The 19401-nt window shown below is 33.9% G+C and overlaps 3 protein-coding genes across 4 annotated transcripts; 1 reads left to right on the plus strand and 2 right to left on the minus strand.

Annotated features, from left to right (window-relative positions):
* The first annotated feature begins 292 nt into the window (after window positions 1-292).
* LOC132049123 (putative calcium-transporting ATPase 11, plasma membrane-type) lies at window positions 293-6094 on the plus strand. 2 transcript variants are annotated; one of them, XM_059439791.1, is made up of 5 exons: window positions 293-673; window positions 1499-3485; window positions 3572-3730; window positions 4199-4370; window positions 4464-6094. In XM_059439791.1, exons 2-5 carry the CDS (start codon window positions 1545-1547, stop codon window positions 5063-5065), a joined length of 2874 nt encoding a protein of 957 aa, XP_059295774.1. In that variant the 5' UTR covers window positions 293-673; window positions 1499-1544; the 3' UTR covers window positions 5066-6094. The 2 variants fall into 2 exon arrangements, with proteins under 2 accessions (XP_059295774.1, XP_059295775.1); XM_059439792.1 differs by lacking the exon at window positions 293-673 and adding an exon at window positions 1201-1411.
* Window positions 6095-6500: 406 nt separating this feature from the next.
* LOC132049124 (UDP-URONIC ACID TRANSPORTER 1-like) lies at window positions 6501-11930 on the minus strand. Its single transcript, XM_059439794.1, has 4 exons — window positions 11302-11930; window positions 9234-9337; window positions 7136-7364; window positions 6501-7027 (listed from the first exon to the last, which is right to left on the minus strand). The coding sequence occupies exons 1-4, from the start codon at window positions 11752-11754 to the stop codon at window positions 6881-6883; spliced, it is 933 nt and encodes a 310-aa protein (XP_059295777.1). The 5' UTR covers window positions 11755-11930; the 3' UTR covers window positions 6501-6880.
* A 1719-nt stretch (window positions 11931-13649) lies between these two features.
* On the minus strand, window positions 13650-19189 carry LOC132050803 (alpha carbonic anhydrase 4-like). Its single transcript, XM_059442160.1, has 7 exons — window positions 18978-19189; window positions 17370-17587; window positions 15814-15920; window positions 15533-15635; window positions 15215-15373; window positions 15026-15079; window positions 13650-14062 (listed from the first exon to the last, which is right to left on the minus strand). The coding sequence occupies exons 1-7, from the start codon at window positions 19069-19071 to the stop codon at window positions 13997-13999; spliced, it is 801 nt and encodes a 266-aa protein (XP_059298143.1). The 5' UTR covers window positions 19072-19189; the 3' UTR covers window positions 13650-13996.
* Window positions 19190-19401: the final 212 nt, after the last annotated feature.

Consider the following 19401-nt stretch of genomic DNA (forward strand, 5'->3'; position numbering starts at 1 on the left):
ATGCTTAAGCAGTGGGTATTGGGAATAGTTTTTCAAATAAAAGATTGGCATATTTTTTTTAAAAATTCTACTTATTTATTTACTTGTTAAGTTTTTGAATTCTTATTAAAAAAATTTGGCTTTATTTTAACCTGAATAAATTCATCTGTACTTACTGTACTATTTTTTTATAGATTTGTTTTCACATCTCAGATCCCTTGTCGATTTTGTCATTAATGTGTTCGTTTTATGTTCTATTAAATACGGGCTCATGTGATTATGCCCGTCTGTACCGCTACACTGTCCAGTCAGCATAATATATAAGTTCTGCTGACAAAAAAAAAAAGAGGTTAACTTTTCTGTTGGCCACATCTATATTTATATTCAGTTAACTGTTTGTTTCTACAATTTAAAGAATACAGTGGAATCAAGTTTTCAATTTATTGAGATCACAATAAAGGGTGTTTGGCTAAGCATGATTTAAAGTTTATGGATTCAAAATTTTATTCTTTTTGAGTTACTGAATTCTAAATTAATATTAATGATGATATAAAGCTATTGGTTTTGGACAAATCCCCACTGAATTGGAGAGAAGACATAGAGATAATCAAGAAGAACAAAAATACCACAGTTTCAAATAACTGTTTCAGTTCAACTATATCCTAATGCTTCTCAAGATGTAATAGTGGCCTGTGTAAGTTTTTAAGTTTTTTTGTCTTCATTATGTTTCATATATTGTCTGTTGCTTTTCTGTTTTTGGTGTTAAAGAACGAGTGAAAGTAAATGGAAGCCATAGTTTGCTAGTCAGTATCATGAAGGACTGTGTGAATTGTGATTGTCTAATCTCATTTTCTTATTGAGTCATGCTTCTCTTTTATCATAATTATTCAATTTCCAGGAAGAGTTGTGGCATAGAGCTCGTTTGGATTCGCTGATTAAAAATAGTACTCCCAAAGTTTTAATTTGTTTGTCTTACTTTGACTGATCACGAAGTTCAAGAAAGTAAAGAAGACTTTTGAATCTTGCCGTCTTAGACTAAAGATATGTATAATGTACCAGAATGTTCTTTACAATATTGTGGTCTTAAACATGTTATGTGGGATTTTGAAATTAAAGAGTTGTCAAATTAGCAAAAAGACATTTTTTTTTTTTTCAAAAAGACTAAAAAGGAGAAGTAAGACAAATAAATTGAAATGGAGGGAGTAACACTTTTAGGTGCTGAAGTTGATTTTATATATAACCAGTTACAAGTTTGGATAGAAGTTCTGAATCCGATAATAAACAATTATGTGCTTGGTAAGAAGGTGTTGATAAACACTTTTATGTTTACCAAACGCGTAGATAAGTGAAAATAAGCTAGTTTGACCAGCTTATAAGCATAGCCAGACACCCTTTTACACAACCGAGCTCAAGTTCATGGATTGAATAATTTGTGAGTTTTATTTTCTAACTTCATTCAGGCATTCAAGCTTACACTATTTATTTCTGCTTTACTCATGTCATTTCTATCTTTCTCCAGCTGGTGAGTACAGTAAGCCTCCGGAGCTGGTGAGGGATATGTTATCATGGAGGCTGAACAGGAAAAATATTTTTCAGTAGAAGCACAAGTAGCAGGTTTCGGAATTCACCCTGATAAACTTGCGTCGATTGTTAGTTCGTATGACATTGAAACCTTAAAGAAACTTGGGAGAGTTGAAGGTGTCGCAAGTTGGCTGAGAGTCTCATTGAATATAGGAGTCAAAACCAGTGATGTACCTGCCAGACAAAATATATATGGATCGAACAAATACACCGAGAAGCCTTTTAAGAGTTTTTGGACCTTTCTCTGGGAGGCTATGCAGGATATAACTCTCAATATCCTCATGGTTTGTGCTGTTGTCTCTATTAGTGTTGGACTTGCCACAGAAGGGTGGCCAAAAGGAACGTATGACGGGCTAGGAATTTTACTTAGCATATTCTTGGTAGTCATTGTTACGGCAATTAGCGACTACAGACAGTCGTTGCAGTTCAGGGATTTGGATAAGGAGAAGAAAAAGATATTTATCCAGGTCACTAGAGATGGATCCAGGCAGAAGGTTTCTGTTTATGACTTGGTGGTTGGTGATGTAGTTCACTTATCTATCGGGGATCTGGTCCCTGCAGATGGAATATTCATATCTGGATACAGCTTGCTAATTGATCAGTCAAGCCTGTCTGGTGAGAGCGCGCCAATAAGCATATATGAAGGAAGACCTTTTCTTCTATCTGGAACAAAAGTGAAAGATGGCTCAGCTAAGATGTTAGTAACAACTGTTGGAATGAAAACTGAATGGGGTAAACTGATGGAGAGATTAGCAGATGGAGTAGAAGAGGAGACTCCTCTGCAAGTTAAGTTGAGTGGTGTTGCTACTGTTATTGGAAAGATAGGATTGGCATTTGCTCTGCTGACGTTTATGGTGTTGACTGTCAGATTTCTGATAGAGAAAGTACTTCACCATGAGCTCGCGAAATGGTCTTCCAGCGATGCACTGACTCTACTAAATTATTTTGTGACAGCAGTAACTATAATTGTTGTTGCGGTTCCAGAAGGACTGCCTCTGGCAGTGACATTGAGTCTTGCATTTGCAATGAAAAAGCTAATGGATAACAAGGCATTGGTGAGACATCTTTCTGCATGTGAGACAATGGGATCAGCTACTTGCATCTGCACAGATAAGACAGGAACACTAACAACAAACCAAATGGTAGTTAATAAGATATGGATTTGTGAAAAAACTAAAAAGGTCGAAACTGATGCAGGTGGCAATGCAGTAACTTCGGATATATCAAAAAATGCATTAGGCTTTCTTTTGCAGGCAATATTTCACAGTACGGGAGCAGAAATAGTTAAGGATAAGGATGGAAAGAAGACGATTCTGGGAACACCAACAGAATCAGCAATATTAGAATATGGATTGCTTCTTGGTAGTAATATTTATGAGCAAAGGAAGGATTGTAAATTGCTAAAAGTTGAGCCTTTCAATTCAGAAAAGAAAAAGATGTCTGTGCTTATTGCTCTTCCGGACGGCAAAATCCGAGCTTTCTGCAAGGGTGCAGCTGAGATAATCTTTAAAATGTGTGACAGGTTTATTGATCTTAATGGTGAAATTGTTCATTTGACAGAAAATCGGACAAGAAATATCATGGATGTCATTAATGAATTCACCAGCGAAGCCTTGCGTACTCTTTGCTTGGCTTACAAAGACATTGAGGATGGTTATGAAACAAATAGTATTCCTGATAGTGGCTACACACTGGTTGCTGTGGTCGGGATTAAAGATCCAGTTCGCCCTGGGGTTAAAAATGCAGTAAAAACTTGTTTAGCTGCTGGAATTACTGTGCGAATGGTCACTGGTGACAATATTAAGACAGCCAAAGCCATTGCTAAAGAATGCGGGATACTAACTGCTGATGGTTTGGCCATTGAAGGCCCAGAGTTTCGCAACAAAACTCCTGATGAAATAAGGCATATGATTCCTAGAATTCAGGTATGCTCTTGATTGTTTTATCTAACTCTTGCAGATCCACGTGGTGTAAATAAATTGTTCCTGAAATGCTACAATTTTGAATCCAGGTAATCGCTCGATCATCACCAATGGACAAGCTTGTGCTGGTAAATAATCTAAGAGGTATGTTTAAAGAGATTGCGGCAGTTACTGGTGATGGCACAAATGACGCTCCTGCCCTCCACGAGGCAGATATTGGATTTGCTATGGGTATAGCAGGAACAGAGGTCTGTAAAGAATATGTTAATTTTCCATTTTCTTGTATTACAACTTACCGGTGATTGTTGTAGCACCAATAGCTCCAATGGTGGAGGCCAGGATTTTCCAGTTCTGTTCTGGAGTCTAAACAAAAAATTATTGTATGCTTTGATTTTTTCTTTTCTTTGTTTTTCCTATATCAAAATCCTTATAAGCATATGTGTTTAATAAATCACCTTATAGAAAATACATTAACAAATATATTAACTTCCAACATATAGTTGGCTTTGGCTAGCAAAGTTCAAGTAACTCTTTCATGCATGTATCTTTTCTTTTTGTGGATCAACTTTTACTTGCATGTATATGCAGCTCCACCATGCACTATTCAACAGCCCCCATGCATTTTAGTTTTTTACAGTTATTTCCTTAGAACTTCCCGTGATATAGACAGCTTTAAGCTGTTCGTGACATCTCTTTTTTCTTAAATACATTATCAGGTTGCCAAAGAAAGTGCTGATGTTATAATACTTGATGACAACTTTAGCACAATTGTGAACGTGGCTAAATGGGGTCGTTCTGTGTATATAAATATTCAAAAGTTTGTGCAGTTCCAACTGACAGTCTGTATTGTGGCTCTGATGATCAATTTTATTTCCGCATGCATTTCAGGTATTCAATGTTCTGTAAGAGTTTGAAAAAAATGAGAAAATTTTTAGTTCCTAAATTGATAACTGATATTTACCTGTTGCTATAAAATGACAGGATCCGCTCCTTTTACTGTGGTTCAGCTTCTGTGGGTCAACCTTATTATGGACACTTTAGGTGCAATTGCCTTGGCCACAGAATCGCCTCATGAAGGACTAATGAGCAGGCCTCCTGTTGGAAGGGAAGTGAGTTTGATTTCCAAGACGATGTGGAGAAATATAATCGGACAAAGTATCTTCCAACTGGCTATACTTTTAGTTTTCAACTTCGCTGGAAAGCAGATTCTGAGTCTTGAAGGTTCAGACGCCACCATCGTTCTCAATACTTTCATTTTCAACACATTTGTGTTCTGTCAGGTATTCAATGAAATAAACTGCCGTGACATGGAGAAGATAAATGTTTTCCGTGGCATTTTTGGCAGCTGGATATTCCTAGGTGTCATAATTTCCACATTTGTTTTCCAAGTTGTCATCGTTGAGTTCATAGGTACATTTGCAAGCACTACGCCTCTCAGCTGGGAACTATGGCTGCTCAGTGTCTTAATTGGTGCTGCAAGCCTGCTTGTTGCAATAATTTTGAAGTTGATACCTATTGAACAGAGGAATACCAAGCACCATGATGGTTATGATCTACTGCCAAATGGCCCAGACCTTGCCTAAGAGAACAGGAGAGCCAATGGATAATAGGACGTCACATGATATGGAATGGAATGGCTCTTTTTCCTATTCAAAGATCAGCCCCCTGACTGTGTTTTTACATCGAGAATTATTTGCATATGAAGAGATATCAAAGGGGCTTCTGCTTTCCAAACAGATCCTTCTACACCTATATATGGTTCAATTGGTCCAGGTTCGAGTACTGTGAGACCTGGTTTTGATGGTGAGAAAAGGAAAACAAACAACCAATGGAAAGAAAATACGAGCTGAAGACTTTAACAAAAGCTCATACACCATTCAACCTCCAAGAACTAGTTCAAACGTTTTTGTTTGATATTTAATCATTTTTTGTAGTTGCCTAGTTGGTGCTTGGGATGTTGTTGGAAATTCATTTCTTGTTAGAACCTAAATTTGTCGCGATACAGGGTTTTTCAATAGGAAAAAGAAAAGCTTCTTTTTGTTTGTGAAGACAAGTTGCTCGAGTGCAGATTTTGAACCTTCAAATTTATGTTACTGGGGATTGCATTTTCACCTCTAATATCTCCAACTCGTCACCAGATAAAGAACCTTTCCTGTGCCAGAAGGTTCGGCATTGACACAGCCGTAGTTTCGAATCTTGCCACCTTTCCAGTGGTTATGGATGATGGGGAATAACAAACAGAAATTTGGAAATGAGCTTGAAATGTCAATATATGAGTTGTTTCATTTCATTGCATTCACATGCAACAAGAAACAACCACTAGCGTTTGGTGTTGTACTTGCATTTTGGTGTACTCTTCTTCTTTCCTTGGTCTTTCGTTCAAAGCATCGAGGAACAAACCAAGATAGAAGGAATCCCTGATTGACAATAATCACAAGATACAATATATTTACTTGGTTAAGTGTCAATTCCAACAAATGTTGAAAAAAACACAACTTTCATGGTTAGTTTAGGATATAAGACGGATAATTTTTTTTATTTTTTTTTTGGGTTGAATTGTTGCATGAATTTGCAAGTCATACAAATCATAAAGTGAGTTTCCCTTTTGTGGATGATTTTATATACATTTGCTTTGATTGTTTTATCCTAGCTAGAGTAGTTGGTTTGTGTTACAAGTAATTTTACTAACTCAGTCTCACTAGGAGAACAACGTCCCAATAATTTCGAAAGGGATTTAAATTATATACACTAATTTCGAAAGGGATTTAAATTATAAACACTGACAGATTTAAATTAATAATAACCGGCTATAGCAGGTTAAATAAAGGTTTTAACATCATGCAGTTAATTAAGTCTATGCCAGTCGTGTTACACCCGTCGACTTCTTTGAGAAAAAGGGAACAAGATGATCCCCTTTTTTATAGTTCCATTCTTGCTTCAAATACAATAGTAAGGCCTGACATTCTTATCACTAACAAGAAGTTTATATACAAAAAGAAACAAATATGTAGCAGAGGATACCCAAAAACATCAAGAGATTATATTGCTCTACTGTAACAACATATAATCTGATACAACTACATACATCCTATCACGTCGGTAAAAAGAATACAACAGAAGAATTTAACAGTTCCCATATCCCGTCCCCTGTAACTTTAGTGCAACAATGGAGAACCCGATACAACTGCATACATCCTATCATGTTGAACATAAAAATACAAGGGACGAATGGAAATGATTTCCCATCCCCCGCCTCTTTTTCCATTCCGTCTCTTGATCTATCGGCCACTACATGGCAATGATGATCTATGTATCACTAACTCTACCGTGCATCTAATGTTCAAGAAACAAAACTGGGGACTCATGACATAAAAAAAGAAGAAGGGCTGTGTCTGAACTCATTTGCTTCTTCTCTTGGATTCCCCATAAGCAACAACTCCCATGACGGTCATTGCATAGCCCGCGATGCCAATAAAAGTAACAGGATTGCGGAAAAGAAGTATTGAGATCACAACAGCCACAGCACCTTTGGCATTCCCTAGGACCTACAAATGGTCACATAGAATAAAGTTGTTCAGAATAGGTTAAAGTAACCTAAAATACGATACATATTGGAAACAAAGGGGAAGGGGCAAGCGAAGGAGAACACTAACCTGGAGTGTCAATGCACTAGTATGCTTGGTCACCAAAAAGTTTAACAAGTTGGCCCCATATGCCATTGTAGAATTGATCAAAATAAGTAGGACCAGGTATCTATGTGTTACAGCAAGCGTAATAGTGGCATCTATCACATTGGGCTCCATTACGAGTGTTGCAGGCAATAAGACTAGAACAGCAATTGGTGACATATAAAGCAGCAGATTCATGGAGTTCAACTTTTCCCTAAACAATGACAGCAGGTTAAAGGGGAGGTCACAACGACATGTAAAGAAGCAGATCTGTGGATTTTAATTTATCCCTAAAAATTAAAAAATAACAGCAGGTTACAAACGAGGTCACGAAATAAAACTACAACATATACCAGCTAAACAAATGAATACTAAGATATAATCTAACAAACAGACAAGGCTAAGTATGATAATAACATACTGAAGGGATGATCTTTTTAAGAGTTGGAGATCAAAATTAACCACAACCTTTGATCACATGAAAATACCAAAAGCTGTATTCTCTCATATTCCAATCTTCGGAAAACTTGCACATTGATGATTAAACAACTTAGGAAACTCAAGCAAGCTAAACAGCAAATACAATGACCATTGAAGACATTTGAATACTAGAAATTGTTAAGCTGTTGGGTTACGTCCATACTCCCAAAATGAATCATGCGTCTGGAAAAGGGTAAAAAGTTATATCTGCTTGATTTTAGACGTTGCTCAGTTTTTGGAATAAAAGTTGGTAAAACTAAAGTAGTATAAAACAACTTCAAAATAGATATTCACTAGAATTCTAGTAAAAAGAATATAGTTTGACCCTATATCATTAGCTATCTGCCCATCTCCCATTTCAATTCCCAATGAACAACATGATCTTCATATAATTTGTTCATAGTAATAACATTATTATAAAATGGGATAGACGAGTTATATCTATTCCATTCATGCCACATATAAGTTTCCTCTGTTTTGCTGGAAATCATAGTGGCTAGGTTCAGAAGCATCTTGATACCCCTTTTCAGGGACAACCACAAGTTCTATAGCATACTTTGCAGTCTGCGACCAGCCACAAGTTTTGGTATTTTGCTCCTATCTTTGATGATAATTTTAACTCTCGACATGTCGATTAGGCGGAAGTCAACTGCGAGGTAGCCACCGCATAGATATTCTATCAAATGGAACAGTACCATACAACCAAGGGATGGTAGCCCAATAAGGCTGACAACCATTATCCTCTTCTTCCTCTTCAAACCCATGCAACCTGTTCGTAGACGACCATTGGTCGAGTAGCAAGAAAGCCTCGCCATTCCACTGTCACCCTAGTAAGACACAAACTACCTTTGAAGGGAAGTAGAATAATAATAGTGTTACACTAGTAGTGTATGTCCTACATTTGACACCTTTATACCTGGCAAAACTTCCCATACTTGAGCTGCCCACTTGCTATAGCTTCCATGGATCTGTTTGATGATCATAGATTCATAGTGGCCCAACAATACGTATTCAGGAAGCCTTTTCTTTTATTTGTTTTCAAAAATGGACAAACAGTCCCTTCTGAAGGAGATTGACAGCCAACCTGCTTCCTCCTTACAGGACTTTAAATGGCAGCCATATTGCTAGAGCTTTTACTAGCTTTGCATACAAAAGTTCCTTAAACACCCTTCGCATCGCCATATGATCCAGGTTAATGACTAGTCAAACAAAGTCAAGAAGTTCCATTGCCATTACTGTCAAACTATTTTTCACAATGCGAATGTCCCAAGGCAAGCCACGAGAAGTGCACAGAAAATATGCTACCTCATTCCACTTCATCTTTTACAAGCCCCAAAAATACACAGAAATATATAGTTCTGGCGTGAACCTTTTATTTTGATAATCGCGGTGACCGCGCCAGCTTACACGCACCTCGACTAATTCCTTGGGGTACCTGCTACCTCCCACCAGCACAGGTTTTGGAGTGAAAGAGTTCAAATAAACCCGAAAGAAAATGGTTGCATCTATTTCCAGAAACAGTTATAAGGATAAAAAAAGAAACAATAACAACTATAACACTCTTTAGAACTTAAACAGATGGTTAGAAGCAGGAAATACTAACCCTTCGTTGGAAAGAAGGACGCCCTGAAGAACAGACTTAAAGGCTCTAGCAGCAGTTGCACCAATGCACATGATAAATCCATAAAGGTGGAAGCTTGGTTCACCCTGCCAACAATTAAGATACTTATCAGACCACTAAAAGGTCACATCAAGTAATTGAGTCACTGGAAAGAGGATTGAGGATGTCAACAAGTTGAAAAGTTTTCAAATTCAAGATGTTCAAAAAAAAGTTCTATGATGGCGTAACTGATTTCAAGAACCAACATGTAAAGACTAAAGATTTAAGAAGACAAAATTTGCATCTATGATAAACCTTTACAATTAGAAAGTTATTTCCCGGATGCATGTATTTTTGTATATAAACCTTTCTAGTTTCTTCCATTTTCTCTCTTCTAAAATAGTACTTTACGCCAAATGCATCAGAAGAAAATGTAACTTGAAACTTGACCACATTTTGAGTTTATCAGAACATTGAATGACAAAGTATTAAGGTGGTAAATATTTTGCATTAATTTTCAAAATAAGGTAAGAAACCTGTAGATTACCTAGTTTTATCACAGGATAGACCTAATATTCCAGCCTGCGTACCTCCTTACCTACTTAGAAACTTAGAAATAGTTAATTATCACTTTCTAATTTACTTTAAATCTTAAATCCTCACAAGCGGACCTTGGATCTCTCAGTTTGCTAAAAGTCAATTAATCATAAAATGGTGACTACATTTGAAATCAATTTCAATAATATAATTGCATTATATAGAAAAAATTTAGAATTTGCATAATGTATCGAATGAGCACAAAAATTCTCAGATCTGATCTCCAAAAGGGTAGCAAGTATAGATCAAGTCCTAAGTTGCTCGAACTCGGGTGCGGGTGTCCGATACGGGTGCGGATCTAGAGGTCAGGTCCTTCATGATCTAAATTTTAAGATTCGGGGATACGGATCTAGGTGTGGATACAGGTGCAGGTATTCGGCTAAAAATAATTCAAATATCTAAAAGTAGAGTCATAAAACCTAGATTATGAGATATTATGAGGAAAACTTGAGGAGAAAATATTGATCAAGAGGAGAATCTCGGGAGAATCTCGGGAGGAGATAAAAAGGAAAAGGAGTGACATTGAAATTTCTATATACAAGGTATTCCAATTTCTTCAATTTCACCATAGCTTTTGTTGTTATCATTGAATCAGTCCGGAATGTCTCCCTCGATTTTGGTCAAAGTACCCAATATTGGTTGACCAGATCGGGTATGGATCCCACACCCACACCAATGTCGTATCGACACGGGTGCGGCACCGAAAGTGAAGAGTCCGAGCAACATACTGATCAACTACAGTAGGGGAGAAGATAAAAGATCCCAAAGGGGTCAGAAAACAATAAAAAGATTCATCTTTTTCACAAACCCAAATCACAGCAAGATCACATAAAACTAACAACAAAATCTAAAATTGACCAAAAAAATAAACCTTTAAACATTTCTCAACATATCCCACTAGCAACCACAACACCACCAAAAGATCCCACAAAAAGGTCAGTAAAAAAGAAAAAAAAAATCATCTTTTTCACAAACCCAAATCACAGCAAGATCAATAAAAGTAAATAACAAAATTTGAACATTTTTCAACATATCCCACTAGCAATCACAACACCACCAAAAGATCCCAAAATTGGTCAGTAAACGAATCTTTTTTCACAAACCCAAATCACAAGTAATTAACAAAATTTGAAATTGACCCAAGAAAGAAATCTTTAAACATATCCCACTAGCAATCACAACATCAGCAGAAGATCCCAAAAAAGGTCAGTAAACAAGAAAAAAATCATCTTTTTCACAAACCCAAATCACAGCAAGATCAATAAAAGTAAATAACAAAATATGAACATTTTTCAACATATCCCACTAGCAATCACAACACCAGCAAAAGATCCCAAAAAAGGGTCAGTAAACAAGAAAAGGATTGATCTTTTTCACTTACCCAAATCACAACAAGATCAATAAAAGTAAATAACAAAATCTAAAATTGACCAAAAAATAAAAAAAGAAAATCTTTAAACAATTTTCAACATACCCCACTAGCAATGACAACACCAGCAACAACAGGAACAAGGCATCCATAAGTAACCCAAGCTTCTCTCTTTTGTGTGATGAGATAAGCAAACAAAGCTGTGAAAAAAGGTGTTGTTGCACCAACAGCTTGATTAAATGAAACAGGAAGATACCTTAAAGATATATTCCCACCAACAACAGACCCACAAAACACAACACTAAGTGTAGCAATTCTTAAAAACTGAGATCTTGATTTGATTCTTTGAAAAGGCACAATCTTTAAGAATACAATTGACACATAGCTAAGAATAGCACAAGCTGACATGTGACACATTGTTAGGAAAATAGGGAAAGAAAATCCATAATTGGAAAGTAATAATTTGTTAAGGAGAAGTACTCCAATGTTTGAAGAGTACCAAAAAATGATAAGTGAAGCAATGAAAAGGGTTTGTTTTTCTGATTGTGCTGATGACATGTTTGGTTTTTGATCTTAGATTTGTGAAGCTTTCATTGAAAATAAGGTAATGTGTGTTTTTGTTTTTCCTCAGATTGAGGAAATGTTTCTCTGTTTCTTGATTTGGTTTAGTATTATGTGTGTGTGTGTGTTTTTTATGGGAAATTTTGTAAGGATGTGTGTAGGTGGAAGAAAGAGAACAAATAATTAAATTTCTAGTTTTATTCATGAAATTAAATTAAAGGGAATATGAACACATAAAAACACGTAAGTTAACCGCAATTTGATATTTATGTCAAGTCAATAAATGTATAACATGCATTTACATGTAACTTTGACAAGTTAAATAGTTACTCCTAACATGCTTTCTTACTTAAATATAATAAAGTTATAGGAGTATAATTATTTAATATAAACACTAGGAAAAGGATTTACTTATCGAACACCATATTAAGAAAAGGAAAAAAAAAAAAATAGAAATACGAGTATCGAACACCGGACAGAAAACTAATTTATGAATTTCGAGTTTTTATTGATAGATTCGAATTAAAGGGAATATGGACAAAAAAAAAAAAAAACCTAACTTACCCGCATTTGGTATTTATATCAAGCCAATAAATGCAAAAAAACGTCGCAAATTAATAGTTAATTAACATACGTTATTATCTCATTAAGTTACTTAAATTTAATGAAGTTATAGTAGTATTTAATACAAACACTCAGGGAAAGTATTTAGCCATTGAATACCATATAAAGGGAAAAAAATAAAGAGAAAAATTATAGTTTTTGTGCATCTTTGGACCGCTTCGATGCTGATCTATGATTTTAAAGATAACGACCAGAGCATAGTACAAATATAAAGAATTTTTTTATTTTATTTGAAAATAATTTACTTTAATTTTTTTTAACTACATTTAACATACTTTTATAACCATAGAATATCATGCTAGATTTAAGATTATAATTTTCAAAAACTCTATTTTTTATAAACTTATATTCAGTGCAAACACCTCATAATATATATATATATATATATATATATATATATATATATATTAATTTATAACTGTGTTACATACATTGACACAGAACGAGTAACATGTATTCATTATTCATATTGTTAATTTATAACTAAGACTCGGCTTGATTTGGACTTTGGGGAAAGACGTCAAACATGCAAAAAAGAAAATTCTTCCATATTTTGATTTATAGCCTCCAATAAGCACATGTGTCACACTGGCGTGTGCATATGTAAATGTAATGTGATATTACCTAATTGCAGCGTGTTGTATGGGTATAGATTTCAACTTTGACTACTGACGAAAGAAAAGGGAAGAATTGGTCTATTATTTATGCTATGAATGTTACATTTAGATTTTACACGATTTAATTGCAGTTTGTAATCTGTACAATATTTACTGCTGAAGGGTATTATCTGGCTTGCCTGTCTTCGTATTTGAAAGTTGAAAACATTTAATCCCAGATATATAAATGCAAGTCCAAGATGTAGACCAATTAGCGCCATGGGCCTTTGGTCTAATGGTAAGAGCGTAACATGTAATGTGCGAGTTAAACATACGTTATAGTTACAGACGTTGCTACAAACAAACGGATTCATTATCCATGAGTTTCAAACCATGTGACGTTGATCCTTTCCGATTTCTCGGTTATAAAGATAAAGAATTAGACCAATTATCTTTTGGATTGTGTTATACAAAACGTTAAGCTGAAGAGATGATTGTTTTTTCTGTATCTTTTCTTTTAAGTTTGAGTTGGACTCTTTCTTTGTAACACAAACTAACCATGTAACTATCTTTACCTAGAAAGGTAAGGAAAGAAAAAAGAAAAAAGAAATGGAAAATTATGAAAGGAAGAAACTTCCACATTTGCAACACCTGACTAATTACTTCAATATGTTTACGTAATAATTGCCATTTTTGTACTTTTATAATCTGATTACTAATGGAGTAATGTTTTACTATAAAAATTCACTTGTAATTAATTTATAGATGATGTGCATAGTATAAGATATGCATGTTCTGAGGAAAAGAAAAAACAAGACTACTGTATATTTCCTTTGAGAGATACATGTGGACCTCAACTATGACTTTTTGGTTTCCAAATATATCTATCCAACAGGTAATTTCCAACACTTCACCACCATAGAGTTTTTTAAGGTACAAAATATTGCAATGAAGAAACACTGCTTCTTTTCATATTCACATGCCATCTACTTTGAAGCTTCATCAATTCTTGGTCTGCCTTACATAGCTAGATACACTGGTCTTTTATGTAAGCCCTGAACTGGTCTTGCATTAGCTTCAAATCCCTGTTAAACAAAACAAGAAATTAAAGGCAAACATAAACATCAAAAGCTATATAAATAAAATCTACTCATGAGTGCTTCGCATCACGTAGTTTAACATATGATAGCAAGTTAATTAGCATTCTTACTAGAATACCATTTATCATAGAGTTACTACTTGTAATTACTTTACCAGTGATTTGATTTGATAAAAAATATGCTTTTTACCGTCAGAGCTTAGGCTCATAGGAAATACGTTATCAATCGGAACACATAGAGGGTGCTTTGGCTAAGCTTATTAAGCTGGTCAAACTACCTTATAAACACTTTTCGACTTATATATGTGTTTGACAAACACCAAAAGTGCTTATAAGCCAAAATCAGCCAAAAATCATAAGTTGGTCAACCTTAACTTATAGTTTTGCATCTTATAAGCACTTTTGGTTTTAACCAAACTTCTACTGTTCCCTAATGGCCTAATGTCTTTTGTAGTCTTCAAAATACCCCACCTAAAACATAACTTTTAATTATCTTTTTATTTTCATAATCATTTCTTATGTAAAAATACTTTTATATTTATATTTCTATAAATAGCTTTACGGATATTTGTCGTTGTAATAGAAAAATATTTACCAGTACCTTTTACTAAACAAAGATAACTGTTTATTAGCATCTATTTTAACACTTCTATACAAACACAATATTTATATAATTAATTTCAACACTTATAAGTATTTTTCAACACTTGATATCAGCTACTTTTAATCAGCCAACTCAAACTGGCTCATATTTGAGAAAAGCTCATCCCTATAATAATCCGAATGCCGTAACATATGTAAAGCTTCAATGTATTTTTTTTTTTTTTTTTTTTTTTTGTTTGAGGAGGAAGTAAAGCTTCAATATATATATAGAGACCTTTTCAAATAAAATACCACTACTACTTACGAAGTTGGATGTTAAAATCAAATGAGGAATTGTAATACTTACATCATGAACAGCATTTCTCAGTGCCATCATTTGTTCCATTGAAACAGTCCTTGCCTAAATTAGCCAATAAATAGTCAGTAACTGCAAATTAGAAGTTATTCTTCCCTTTCTTTTTTTCTTTTCTTTTTTGAAAAAAGTTTCTATATATACTTGTTTTGAGAAGAATATGAAAAATTTAAAGATGGATACCTGATATAGTACGTTCCAAACGATACCCTCTGTGCATGGAGGAACTGTGAGTGAACCAATATATCTGTAGAATGGTTCATCTTTGACCCCAAGTTGTTGAGGATCAACCATTCCCAATTTCAAACCCTTGTCATCAACTGTCTCGACGTGACGTATTAACTGGAACAAGTAGTGTTAAAATCAGAAATTTCGTTAAGAATGTTCAAAATTAAAATAAAGTACAAAATTTGTCGACAAAAGGTTACAGTTTAGTGATACCAATTATCTTCTTACAATGCATTTCAAATACTGAAGAGTTTAAAGAAAAGGATTATGTACCATATCAAGGAAAGGGTTAGGTGTTCCAATTTTGAAGGGTATAGCAACGACAGCTAGTCTGCCATCAGCACTCTGGTGAACCATGTGACCCTCCATAGCATAGCTGCAAACAACATCAATTAATATACTCTAATGTAAATCTCTACTTTCCAATTAACTAATTAAGAGCACCAAATAATCACTTACTATACTCTAGTAAACTAGTAATTACTAAATAAGTTAAGACTCTATGCATTTATTATGAGAGAAAGGGAAAACCATATGCATAAATCCAAACTAACCATTTCCCATCAACTTTATGCTCAGAAGGAGTATGCCAGTGACATTGTTGTAATTTGAATTCAGTACCATCAATGTTGATACCTCCTGCATCTCCTTCCCATTGCAACTGCCAAAATACTCACCATTAGCTGGATTTTATTTTGTGAATACAAAATTTATACTATTTGACATGTTCAGTCTTTAAGCAGAGCGGAGCTAGAACTAGAACGAAAGTACGAGTTCAACAGAATCCAATAACCTTGATCTAAACTCTGTATATTGAATATGTACATGTAATAAACTTTAGAACCTATAAATTTTGAATTCAGAACCCCATAAACTTCAAATCTTGGATTCTTCTCTGCCTTTATGTTCTTACCATGAATCCATTACACTTTTGAAATCATAAGTTCAATTTTTTTTATTTTTTTTTGCAACATGATCTCTTAACATATATAACTAAAAATATTGATTTCAGTTGAATCGTTGACTATATGCTACATCCTTCAAGGCAAATAGTTTTAATATGTATATATTGATCTTAATTGTATAAAATCTTGCGGTAACAAAAGGAGAATAGAAATTTTAACGTGTCACCTTACATGTAGGAAGCCTCGAGCTCAATTCTAGAGAAAAAGAAAGAGGGAAAAACAATAAGATATACATGAGATTTGAACCTTCAATTTCATTAGTACAGGTACAACCAATAATCATTATTGATTACTCTATAAGACTCTTTGAGCTTGGACACATACATATACATTTTGGTATTTAAGAAATATAGCATCACTATATATAGTACAGGAAAAGGAGCATAGGAGCACATGAACCCATGCTCCTCCACATAGATATGCTCATTTTTTCAATCAACTCAATCTATTAACCTATCTATCGGGCACTAATAAAGGAGAAAGTTTCACAGGATATATTTTACTTGGTGGGCCAGAAATGCCTTAGGTATCAATTTATCCGATGAACTATTAGAGGCTCATGTAGCTGCATATAATTCAAATCTACAAATATTATAGGCTTAATGCATATGGAGCCCTCTAAACTTGTTCATTTTTTTTTTCTTTTCATTTTGGCACCTCAACTAAGTGTTGTTCCTATTAAACCTCTGAACTCGTCCTCAAGTGTGTCTATCAAATACAATCTGACTTACATAGTATTCTATCTTCAATGTAGCAACATGCTAATATATATTCTAATTTAATTATGCCATCTTTTAGCTAAGATTAGCAGCAATTGAGAGGGAAAAAAAGAGTAAGCTCTTAATTAAGCTGGCAGTGGAAGAGCAGAACCAGCAGAAACCGACACATCCATGACCTAAAGAATAGCTTACCACACGTCTAAAATATTACTTCACCTTCATTACCACAATTTAATTTTTATTTCTAATAAAAATCAGATTTAGAGGATTTGATAGACACACTTGAGGACGAGTTCAGGGGTTCGATAGGAACAACACTTAGTTAACGTGCCAAAATGAAAAAAAATGACAAATTTAGGGGGCTGCATATGCATTAAGCCAATATTATATCTAGGCATCTAGCATGATTGTTATAGAGTTACATACCTTGATATCATGACCTCTGTTCATGATAACAGCAGGTGCAGTTTTGTAATTTGGTTTCAAATGTTGGATACGAGTAGTAATCTTCACAGTTTTGTTGCGGAAATTAACGGGAGACTGAAATATTCCAGTTTCACATAATTTCCATTCTGGTTTAAGTGTACCCCAATTTTCTGGTCCTTGTGTTGTTCCCAGCAAGTAAGTGAATTTTGACTCGTCATCTGTTAATATTGTGTGTCACACACACACACAAAAATAAATTATATACAATAATACAAGATTATTTGATATGAAAATATAATAAAAAAATGATTGATGAAATCCACCCAAAAAATTGAATTTGGATTAGTTTTAATCAATGTTTTGGTGTCTTCTATGAGATGCATTATTTAAAAGAAATACGTACAAAAAAAATCATTACTATATGATTTTACTTCAATTTTTTTCTAATTTCAGTACTATAGTATATAAGAGAGAAGGGTTAATCCAAATAAACATATTTTTATGTAAAGAGAATGATTGTTAATTAACTATCTCCTCTTTTGTGGCTTTTGTATTGGGAAAGAAAAACTATGTCAACTAGTAAATGGAATATCAACAAGAAGGAAAAATCACTACAACAAAAAATATATCTGGCAACAAATTTTCTGTTGTTGCTATAGATTGATTATTGTTGCAAAAAGTACTTTTGGCAACAAAAAAAATATTTTGTTACATGAACTTTTCCCAACAAAATTACATTATTACAACAACGTGCAACAACTTTTTTTTTTTGTTGCCAAAGTACTTTTTACAACAATAATCAATACTATGGCAACAAAATTAAATTCTTTATGGCAACAAAATTAAAGTCTTTGGCAATAAAAAAATCATTTGCTAACAATAAAACTAAGTTGTTGCCAAATATAAAAAAATTTGTTGCGATTTCTATACTTTCTTGTAGTGAATGTTGGAGCCTTTCATCTCCATACTAATACAAAGTTTAAATATTAGAAAAACATGATTCAACATCCATAAAGTATATAATTCATGCAAAAAGAAAAACTTATTGGCTATATTCAAATTTAATTTCAGAAAGAAAAAAAAATTGCAACTAAATATAATACCAATAAAGCTTAGCATGAAAAGACAAAACCACATGATTAAGAAAGGTAAAATCGGAAAAGGGCCCGAATTACCCTTAAATTTTCAAAAATAGAACACTTTTACCCTCCTTTGTTTTTTTTTTTTTTTTGGTATCAAATAGGTCCTTAAAAGTGCTCTATTTCAAATAATTTAAGGATAATACTGACCCTTTTCCAAAGTAAAATATGAGAAAGGAATCATCAAAACTTATCTAATAATATACACAGCGAGTTGGAATTTTCCAAAATAAAATATGAGAATTAAACAAGGTATAAAACCTAAAAAAAGGATTCAACATATAATATATAAACATAAAAAATTTATTTAACCTATATATGTAATGTAATTTTTCAACAACGGGGTGTCAATCAACTCATCCTATTTATCCCATTTCCCTTTTTCTTTCTTGATACCCTATGTAATGGTAAAAATTTAAATGTATTTATACTGTATGAGAAAGGAATTAATGGAAAAAAAAATATATACCAACTTCATTATCATCATGAGCATTGCAAAAGGTGTATGATGAAAGAAATAGAAATGTAAACACAACGGTGATGAAACTTGTTTTGGCCATCATAGGTGGTTGCACTAAGCTTCTCAACCGTTATATGGTGGTGGTTCACGGTGGTGCTGGAGGACCTTTTTATTTATTAATTTGAGAGTTTATTTACAAAAAGGTGCCAGCAACTAAAAAAATGGAAGAAAAAAAGTGAACTTTATATAGAAGATTGATGCGCTATTTTAGGATATGTGGGATGTTAAGGTATTAAAACAGCGAGTTAAACGCTGGGTGGAGTGATGGAGAATTTGGTTAGAAATTAGATGACCTCTAAATTTTGACAAGATATATATTTAGGTTATAGAATTATAGTTTTCCTAGTAAATGCATGTGGAAATGTATCTTTTT

Source organism: Lycium ferocissimum, chromosome 3 (assembly GCF_029784015.1).
Source record: "Lycium ferocissimum isolate CSIRO_LF1 chromosome 3, AGI_CSIRO_Lferr_CH_V1, whole genome shotgun sequence".
NCBI classification, from domain to species: Eukaryota; Viridiplantae; Streptophyta; class Magnoliopsida; order Solanales; family Solanaceae; genus Lycium; species Lycium ferocissimum.